At 32.0% G+C, this 9,654-nt stretch overlaps 3 protein-coding genes across 5 annotated transcripts; 1 reads left to right on the top strand and 2 right to left on the bottom strand.

Annotated features, from left to right (window-relative positions):
- Positions 1 to 10: 10 nt before the first annotated feature.
- LOC108761300 (uncharacterized) lies at positions 11 to 3,587 on the bottom strand. Of its 3 annotated transcripts, none has more exons than XM_018507746.1 (4): positions 3,489 to 3,587; positions 3,095 to 3,220; positions 2,851 to 3,019; positions 1,071 to 1,149 (listed from the first exon to the last, which is right to left on the bottom strand). In XM_018507746.1, exons 1-3 carry the CDS (start codon positions 3,516 to 3,518, stop codon positions 2,870 to 2,872), a joined length of 306 nt encoding a protein of 101 aa, XP_018363248.1. In that variant the 5' UTR covers positions 3,519 to 3,587; the 3' UTR covers positions 1,071 to 1,149; positions 2,851 to 2,869. The 3 variants fall into 3 exon arrangements, with proteins under 3 accessions (XP_018363249.1, XP_018363248.1, XP_018363247.1); XM_018507745.1 differs by having other exon boundaries at positions 1,095 to 1,149; positions 2,857 to 3,019; XM_018507747.1 differs by lacking the exons at positions 2,851 to 3,019; positions 3,095 to 3,220; positions 3,489 to 3,587 and adding exons at positions 11 to 858; positions 2,014 to 2,509 and having other exon boundaries at positions 1,037 to 1,149.
- A 163-nt stretch (positions 3,588 to 3,750) lies between these two features.
- LOC108761299 (uncharacterized) lies at positions 3,751 to 4,795 on the top strand. Its single transcript, XM_018507744.1, has 2 exons — positions 3,751 to 3,916; positions 4,146 to 4,795. The coding sequence occupies exons 1-2, from the start codon at positions 3,875 to 3,877 to the stop codon at positions 4,533 to 4,535; spliced, it is 432 nt and encodes a 143-aa protein (XP_018363246.1). The 5' UTR covers positions 3,751 to 3,874; the 3' UTR covers positions 4,536 to 4,795.
- On the bottom strand, positions 4,641 to 8,348 carry B-gluc1 (beta-1,3-glucan recognition protein 1). Its single transcript, XM_018507743.1, has 8 exons — positions 7,924 to 8,348; positions 6,530 to 6,757; positions 6,098 to 6,297; positions 5,878 to 6,011; positions 5,638 to 5,804; positions 5,244 to 5,572; positions 5,055 to 5,156; positions 4,641 to 4,943 (listed from the first exon to the last, which is right to left on the bottom strand). The coding sequence occupies exons 1-8, from the start codon at positions 8,060 to 8,062 to the stop codon at positions 4,845 to 4,847; spliced, it is 1,398 nt and encodes a 465-aa protein (XP_018363245.1). The 5' UTR covers positions 8,063 to 8,348; the 3' UTR covers positions 4,641 to 4,844.
- Positions 8,349 to 9,654: the final 1,306 nt, after the last annotated feature.

The following is a 9,654-nucleotide window of genomic DNA, read 5'->3' on the forward strand; positions in this document are numbered from 1 at the left end:
ATAGACTGTAGCTATTTTAGACTATATTTGATTATTGTACCTATAAAGAAACTATAAGTCACCATTTCATAGATAATAGCGTGGCTACTGCACATTCCATGCACGTTTGATAGATCAATGACTTAATGATATATTCTGTCTGTAATATAGTCTTAGAGACTGCAGTCCAAAGCAATGTTTGCACTGAATCATTCTATCTTACACCTTTTTCTAAATATTGTAACAGTTTTTAAAGCTCACTCAGCAACAAGTATCGATTTTACCATTTGTTCCTTTATTGTCAGTCAATTCACGTTAAAGGAGAAGCGAATCATGCAGCATTTTATCGAGTAAAAAATAAGACAGAGGTAAACACATTGTAATTAAAACCAGTCATACACAAATCGATTGCATTTATTATACAGTTGTAATCGGCGAAAATAAATGCTCTTACAATGTTCCTTATTAACTCCACGATTGCGAACGTATCCTTTCGATAGCAAGGTAATATAATCCAAATTGCTCCAACAACGAATGTACTATTTCCCCAAATAGCATAATAGCTAATTTATATTCGAGTAACATAATTCAATTGTGCCATCGAAAAGATACTCGTTACATTATACAGATATATTTGTATTAATGTTTCATGAGTATATTGATGAATTAATCTCTCACACCATGTCCATATATATGTTACGTTATATGTATACAGATATTTTATATTCAATTTTCTAAGAATTTAAACAAAATGATCATTTTTAATGAATTCCTTCAAGAACACTATAAGTTTTGTATTGATATAATTCCGGTCCACCATAGCCGTAAAGCAGTTTTCCTTTACCATTTTCATCATAATAGGGATAGCGATATTTTGGTCTAAAAAAAGTAAAGATGAAAATTACTATATTATTTGACACTTTTCAGTCAAGAGATTTACTTAGGAGATTCTGCATAATAACAGGAACAATCGGAATCGTACAGATATTTAATGCTAAAGTAATTTATTAATTTTTTCCAACTTTTTATTCTCTTTCGAGATATTTGCTTCACTTACCGTTCGAAATATTGAAAATTAGGTGCTTGAGGTTCCGCGAGTACAGCTGTACTTTCATCGATTAGAGTGAAAAAAAAGATAGCGACTGTTGTTAACGCTATCATCGTCAGCCACTGCAAATAGAGAATAAAATTTCGTAAAATAATAACTACGTTCCGTTTCATGCATGATGCGTATGATGTATCATTTTATCTTTCTTTAATATTCGGTGAACAAGAAGGATAAAATGATATAACATGCGCACCATGCGTGAAACGCACCTAATGATAATGAAACAAAAAAAAATTTGCCTTATTTGTCACGTAACGTATAATTTTTTTTATAAAATAACTATACTTGCTTAATATTAAGGAGTAGAGCTTGAGAGAAATTCAACTGACATGAAACGCAATGCGTTAAAACTTAGCGATTAGAAAGTCGCCAGATGATTTAATTATAGTATTTAATTATTAATTAAATTTTCAAACAATTTATTCGATATTCAAGAAAAATAATTATACTTATTAAATTGCAAAAGAATTATATTTGCAGTTACAGTGAGAGCAAAAAGTATTCGTATAAGGAAATTCGTTATAAAAAAAGTTTTATTTGTAGAAAATAAACATTAATTAGCAATTTTATACAATGAATACATTCTGTTCTGATATAAACAAATGAGCTTTGCATGTATTCCTGATTTTAGAAGCTAAATTTCTCGTCTTCGTCGTACGAATACTTTTTGAGTATCCAAACAATACAATTTTTAATTTTCGCTTATTTTTCAGATGATATATTTTGTATAATTAATGCACATCTTTTTGGTATATATATATATAAGTCATCATATTTATATCGATTCGACATCAATTCGATGACTCATTTTTCGTTGGATATTTATTTTTTAAAAATAAAGTTTCTTAAAAAAATATTTTCTCCGTACGAATACTTTTTGCACTCACTGTATATAGTAATGCTATTTCTTATCATTTCTTACTTACAGAGGTAAAATTCGCCATAATAAACGACCAGATGTGAAATTTGTTTTCTTGTTTAATAGTAAGAAATTTTGAAAATAGTGTAAAATTAAAGTTTCTTTTGATGAAACAATTATTAATCGTTATCGTTAACCATTTACTAATCAATTTAACAAATATTACAAGATAATACTGATCGCTGTACGTTAACCTTCTAGATTCGTATCAGAACTCAGTCTAAATTTCTTAGTTCCCCTACCACTTCCAGTTCTTTCCCCTTGTAAAGTGAAAGTTCTGAAATACGCTGTGCCACATACACTGATTGCAACGTCTGAAATGTCGACCGTGAAATTTTCGCAACATCCGAAAAATATGCGTTTTGAAAGTATTGATAGTTTCACTAAAGTGTCACTGAAAGTGATATTTTCTTTATTGCAAATTGCACGTACGTATTAAAGTGTAATTATGAAAATGCTAAAACATCGAGAAGAAATCATATTCTTTAAACCTCTAATTATTTTTAATTGCATCGATGCTATTGATTAAAACATATCGAGATATATAATGCTTATATATATATATATATATATATATAATCAAAATGGATTTGGTGAGATAATTTGTCGAAATTTGTGCTAAAATGAGAGAAGAAAACATCACCTTTAATCATCTCATACATATTTATTGTTATATTGATAACGCAATTAAAAAATTGCCTCGTGAGTATTTGTAATTATAAATATTGTAATCAATCAAAAGTTTCACTTTTTTTAAATTTAGTAAATTATTTACGCCGGACTCGATCAAGTATACATCACGTCAACAAAATTTCTACATTATGTTAAAAAAATATATATTTACTTATACTAGAGTTTAAGTTTCAACTTTTCACTGAATCTCCCCAAGGACCTTTATATCCGATGCCCATTCCTAATTTTGCTATCGCATGTTCTCCAAAACGTCCGTTTTCTTGCTCATATTGAATCCTTCTTTGCTTGCCAACCTCTGGATCAAAGTTCCATTCCGTTTTCTAGGTAAAAATAAAGCAAGAAAAATAAGTGAACTAAAATTATGTCATATATATTATATATATATGTACATTTACCTCATGTACAAGAGGTATGCCTGCGACGTTATATTGAACTAAATCATGCAGTAATCTGTAGACTGTAGCATCTGTGACTGACACAATAATTTCACTATGAAGTAATAATGTCATCAGCACAATGATCTATAATAGAATGCACAGAAAGAGTAAAGAGATTATTACAAAAACGTATAATTGAAATTACTGCCGTCACAAATATATATAAGAATTTAATTATATTTGAATTATTACATATTAATTTTTTTTTTATTACTGATATAAATTTATTAATACATATAATACTAAATTAAGTTATCTTAGATACTTTGTAATAAACATTTTTTTGTTTACAAGGATCTCAAAGTTTTTATCACTTGATTACACTTGATCCATTGTAATTTTTTAAACCAACCGATATTTGATTATGTCTCAGTTTACACATGGCTCAGTTCACTCCAGGAATGGTATCGCTATCGACGCGGAATGACTCTACTCTACGAAATTTATTCTGTAATCCGACTTATACATGTTGAAAATATTCGTAGTCTATCGTAATACCGGCAGTGAAAGTAAAAACTCGATCGCGCGTTTAACGACGCGCGAGAATTTAAAAAGTCGCATTAGATCCTCTTGTGAATGAAAATTGATTATTCATGAATCGATACTTGATGCGAATCACGAATTTCCTGTGGGATGTGAGACGGGAGGACATAAAAGCCAAACGGAATTCGAATGGAGTCCCAGTCGTTTATTATTTTCCAGCAGTTACTTCTGCAATGAGCACAATTTCGATAAGTCATGCACGTTGATAAAATACTTTTAATGATCATCCTTTGCGCGGTAAGTGATCTATATTAAATACGTAGGAAAAGGCACGTATATATATTTATTTGCTTCTCTGATTCAATTAAATCAAATTTTAATTTTACCTTGCAATTGTATTTTTACTTCTTATTAAACGAGCCTGCACTTAAAACATTAATTATGTATTGAATTAATAGAATTCACTTAAATATTCAATTAAATTTTTTGTTAACAAAAACGAAAATGTAATTGTTATCTTGAATAGACAAATGCATGGTGCAGTGATCGAATGTTGATACGAAATGCCAGGACATTTGATTCGTCATTCTTCGCATGGCTGCAAGCATTGTTCAGCAGCAGAAACAATGTTTCAATTTTTCCAAAATTCTGGCCCAGTCGACCGCAGCTCCAGGAATGGACCAGGAACGGTATTACGAGTCTGTTACGTCTCGCGTCTTTCAATACCGAGGAGCCCATGCACATCGAGTTCAGACCCGAGGATGGACCACGCGCAGCAAAAGCATATCAACAGCGTTTCGGATATCGCGGAGAGTGGCTTGTTAAACAATTGGGGAACGGTTTTAGTCCCTATGTTTTACTATATGGGCGACATGTGCCTAATACGTTCTTAATACCTCCCTCCAACTCCCTTTAGAAGTAATAATTTGATCCGCAGCGCAAGTGCATTCAAATATAATCGGTAGAATTACGTTAGTTTAGGTTACTAATAGGAGTAGGATAGCCAGAACTCTAGAATATAAATCATCAAGTACAAATCAGCCTGCGCGTTATTATTTATTTGTATATAATGTATATGAGTCAAGTAAAATGTTGTCATTGATAAACCCATAAACGTGTTATTTAGCAAAAAAAAAAAAAAAAAAAACACGTGTATAGAATGTAATATCTAAGATTGTAAAAATATATGTGTTATGCTGGTACGTTTCCGTGCAGACGAAAGTATTTACAATGCCCACACTTTCACATAATCCACTACAAGCGCTGTTGTTGTGTCCCATGTAGAATACCACTTATCTTTCTCGCGATAGAAGTTGTACAATGCCTGTAAAGAATAATTGCATTCATTTGTTAAAATATTTAGCTTATTTTTGGCATAACTCTCTCAAACTCTTTAAATTTAACAAAAATTTAATGTTAAATATTAATAACATACCTTTGCTTCGACATTTCGCCAAGGTTTGGTATATCCGCTACTCACGATGTGATCCTCAAATTCGTGAAGACCTCCAACGGCTACACCCAGAGTCAAATATGACTGCAATAAATGGTATCACATTTTTATCGTTACGTAAAACAAATGATACAAGTCTTTACAAAGAAAAATATAATACAATTTCAATACCGATTTGCCAAATGATACGTCTACGGTTTGCTCCCCGTACTGCACTCCATCGACCTTCACTACAATAAGGCCGCTCTTCCATTCAATTTCGAAGATATGGAAATTTTTGGACCAGGATTCGCTCGATCGCCTTTTGGACAACACTTCCGCGTTACTTTCATTCAAGGACGCGATCAATCCACCTGCAGTCAGTATGCGGTTGTTGATGCTCTCACCATTGGGAGTCCTTAGTTCTTCGTTGCCTATCGAGGATGCAATCCTAATCTCGCGATGCAATCTGGATTCCAATGTATTGTCCAATGTATTTTCGGCGTTATGCAATGTTATCACTACAAAATATATATTTACAATAGTTCAAGCAAAAAGAATTCATGGTAAAAAGTTACAAACTTACCAGGAAATACCCAATCTCCATGTGGTAATTTGGCTCTTACTTCGATACGCCCAAAGAGAAATTCAAATTTTCCCTCTGTACTAATTCGTCCAGAGATTAGAGGAGGCAGGATGTATGAACCAGCAGCTTGACGTTGACAATCATCTGTACCAATTCTGCCCGTACAACTAAAAAAAGAATATAATTAAATATTTAATTTTAATCTGTTATCTTCTCCTAATTCTCTAATTATCCGCATACTCTTCCAATATTATTCTTCCATTCGATACAAAGTTCTTGCCATATTTAGTATCAAGTAGGATAGGTTTAATGCGCAGCAATCCATCGCTCGTATCTGTTACATCATTGGTCATATAAATGACAAATTCATGATTCTGTAGCGAAAATAATAATTTTAAACGAAAAATGGTTTTTTAAATAAATTTATTATCTGCATTCGCGCGCGCGCGGTGATACATACCGGCGAACCGGAAAAACGTTTCCACTCATTCCATTTTGCGCTATCGAGATTATCGAAGTTATCTTCAAAGATGAGTTGACCTGGACAGGCTTGTCGTTGTTCTCCCTTCTCAGACATCCATGTGATCGACCTCGTCGTGCAGCTCTGTAGACTTTGAGTCGTGTCGCCGATATACCGAGTGCCGTCAGAGTTGAAGAAATCTGAAAATAAAACGAAGGGTGTTTTAAACAATTTAAAAAATTGCGAACAATTGCATATCTGATAATCGTTTCTTCAAATAAATCAAATGAAAACATAAATAAATAAAACAAATTATAAATAAATGATAATAAGATATTGCATTGTTATCGTTGAGATTTGTTCATAATAAAAAAATTAATTATTTGTAATCAAATCTAAATAGAAAAATGTATACATTTATAAAAAACTTGCCGGCAACTCGATGTGATTGATCAATCAGATTGTATCCTAGGCCCTGATATACAACGTGAATCCAATAATAGATAATATCATCTCGTTTTAATTGAACCTGCTTGTCTTGGAAAGTCCATCGTCCATTTCGAACTTTGAGAATATCTTTTGCAAAATGTCCCGCTTCTAAACCATCAAAATCCTCATTGATGTTTATATGGAAAGCTACTAATGTAATTCCCTGTTCATCTATTAAAAAAATGTTATTCTTATTTAAAAAAAATACATTCTTCCAATTTTGATTATAATATACAGGGTGTTTGATAAGTAACGATAAAACTCTCGCATAGAGGTAGAGCGGACTAAATTGAGTCGAAAAGTCCTCTACCATTTTACAATTTTCGCAATAGTTAACAAGAAATTTTTAATTACTAAAAAATCGCAACGAATATTGGTTTTCAATAATTTTTTACTCAAGTATCAATTTTTTACAGAAAAACATTGATAAAAATTGTTAATTTTCTTCTCATAGAGTTGTGAGAATTTTTCAGAATTTTTTAGTATCGCATTTTTTCATGTTGATAAAAATAGTTGCCAATACACACACACGCACGCACGCACGCATGCACATATATAAGAAAATGCAGAAAAAGTTGATAAAAAATTCTAAAAAGATTCTTAGAGTTCTATGAGAACAAAATAAACAATTTTTGTCTCTTACTGTTTTTCTGTAAAGTTAATAATACTTGAATAAAAAATTATTGAAAATCAATATTCGGTGATTTTTAATTGATATCTTGTTATAACTATTGCGAAAATTGCAAAAGGGTAGAGGACTTTTCGATTCAGTTTAGCCCGCTCTACCCCTATGCGAGAGTTTATCGTTACTTAAATACGCTTTATAATTTATTTGCTGAGCAGATAATATGCAGTGTCACAAAACAGTCGTAATTTAAATTACAAATATAAATTCTGTTCTGTTAATATCAAATCAACTTGCAAAATTATATTTACATACAGGGTGTTTCAAAATTCGCGCTCATGAAGTACAAGACATACTTATGCTAAAATAAATAATTTTTTCCTTTAACAAAATTGCGTCCGATAAATAATTTTTGTGCTTATTTATTAACTTCAACCTGCTCTTCTGCAAAAACTACTTATCGGATACAATTCTGCTAAAGGAAAAAGTTGTTTTTTGTGCTAAAACGAGTACCTTTTTCCTGTAGATAATTTTGCAAAAAGAAAAAAGTAGTTTTTTTTAGCATAAAGTATTACGTCTTGTAATTCGCGGGCGCGAATTTTGAAATATTCTGTATATCTACAATACTTTAGCTCAATTATTTATTTATTAAGTACCAAATATTCTACATAAATGGATATACTATTTAGTAATTAGAATTTTATTATCTTACCAGGAATAGATATGCGTAGTCCCATGGGATGAAGGGGCTCCACCTTAGCCTCTGGAGGCTTATAAGCGGCATTCTCACAAACATTTGTGAAGAGTATTGCCAAAAGAAACAATTTTGCGAATAGAAAATGTTTTATCATTTTTATTAAATTGCTGTCCTTGAATTGACTCTTAATTAGTTTTTTACACACACATACACAATAGATCTTATCTTCTCCAAATTTTGGCCGTCTGCATCAATTCGTCAAATTTAATCTCTCGCCTTTTTTCATTCCTTTATCTTTTTCGCTCTTTTAACAAGCACAATTTCCGAAGGACTACTTTAGCAAGATAAAATCTAGTCGGAATACATCGATTTGTTAAGCCGATTGATGCGCGGCTTAGTCGTATACTGACTTACTGAGATTCCTTGTAGAGCCTTTTATATATATTCTCCCTTCTACTTGAATAGTTTGACGCAAAACCGGAATGGTTGCTGCGTCAGTATATTGACCGTGAATACTTGTTTTCTCATTTATTTATTGTCCTCTGCATACCGTTTAATCCAGAGGCGTGCAGATAGAATTGGACACCCGTGTACAAAAATAATTTTATCGTTCCAGAAATATGCATATACATATATATATATATAGACACTGCTCAAAAAAATTATGGCATAGAAAAATTATGGGCAAAAATTGGTCAATTTTGACTAACGATAACTTTACGAAAAATTATCGTAGGATAACGGTTTTTTTTTAAATTAAAGCTTGAAATCTCTTCTTTAAGACGCTGTAGTCAGATTTTAAGATTGATGCACCCTTGCCATTGTAACTCTCAAAAATATGAGGGTGTGTTTGTCACATTGAAAATTGCAAAGTTTAACGAAACGTACGGACTTTGTAAAATTTTTTTAGGGAATGCCGTATGCAGCGACATAAAGTTCAAACTTTCCTCTTTAATTTAAAAAAAAAAAGGTCGCTACGATTTTTTTTCGCGAAGTTACAGCACCTTAAAGCTACCCTTGTATTTTTTACATATATCGACATTATCATTACCTGATATGCACCACGACGAGATTGCAGTTGCTCGATTACTTCTTGTAGTCGATTCCTCATATTAATGCAAGCCCTAATTTCTTCCTGCGGAATTCTATTCCAGATTTGAATCAGGGTTTGCGATAAATCTTCGAGACTGACAGGTTGTCTTGCCAAATTTCGTAATCTACAACCCATTATGTCCCATATGTGTTCTATGGGGTTCAAATCAGGACTCATTGCAGGATGTGGAAGAAGTCTAATTGAATTTTCCGCCAAAAATTCGCCAGCAATCTCGTCGTGGTGCATATCAGGTAATGATAATGTCGATATATGTAAAAAATACAAGGGTAGCTTTAAGGTGCTGTAACTTCGCGAAAAAAAATCGTAGCGACTTTTTTTTTTTTAAATTAAAGAGGAAAGTTTGAACTTTATGTCGCTGCATACGGCATTCCCTAAAAAAATTTTACAAAGTCCGTACGTTTCGTTAAACTTTGCAATTTTCAATGTGACAAACACACCCTCATATTTTTGAGAGTTACAATGGCAAGGGTGCATCAAACTTAAAATCTGACTACAGCGTCTTAAAGATGAGATTTCAAGCTTTAATTAAAAAAAAAACCGTTATCCTACGATAATTTTTCGCAAAGTTATCGTTAGTCAAAATTGACCAATTTTTGCCCATAATTTTTCTATGCCATAATTTTTTTGAGCAG

The sequence above is a fragment of the Trachymyrmex cornetzi genome, unplaced genomic scaffold (genome assembly GCF_001594075.2).
Source record: "Trachymyrmex cornetzi isolate Tcor2-1 unplaced genomic scaffold, Tcor1.1 scaffold247, whole genome shotgun sequence".
NCBI lineage: Eukaryota > Metazoa > Arthropoda > Insecta > Hymenoptera > Formicidae > Trachymyrmex > Trachymyrmex cornetzi.

Bases quoted from the DNA above. Each gene is read 5' to 3' on its own strand.
- LOC108761299 (XM_018507744.1), top strand. From the start codon at position 3,875: ATGCACGTTGATAAAATACTTTTAATGATCATCCTTTGCGCG. The intron at 3,917-4,145 runs GTAAGTGATCTA...TATCTTGAATAG, and splicing joins TAATGATCATCCTTTGCGCG to ACAAATGCATGGTGCAGTGA.
- B-gluc1 (XM_018507743.1), bottom strand. From the start codon at position 8,062: ATGATAAAACATTTTCTATTCGCAAAATTGTTTCTTTTGGCAATACTC. The intron at 5,805-5,877 runs GTATGCGGATAA...TTCTTTTTTTAG, and splicing joins GGAAGAATAATATTGGAAGA to TTGTACGGGCAGAATTGGTA. The intron at 5,157-5,243 runs GTATTGAAATTG...CATTTATTGCAG, and splicing joins ACGTATCATTTGGCAAATCG to TCATATTTGACTCTGGGTGT.
- LOC108761300 (XM_018507746.1), bottom strand. From the start codon at position 3,518: ATGTGTAAACTGAGACATAATCAAATATCG. The intron at 3,221-3,488 runs GTTGGTTTAAAA...ATTCTATTATAG, and splicing joins TGAGACATAATCAAATATCG to ATCATTGTGCTGATGACATT. The intron at 3,020-3,094 runs GTAAATGTACAT...ATTTTTACCTAG, and splicing joins GCATACCTCTTGTACATGAG to AAAACGGAATGGAACTTTGA.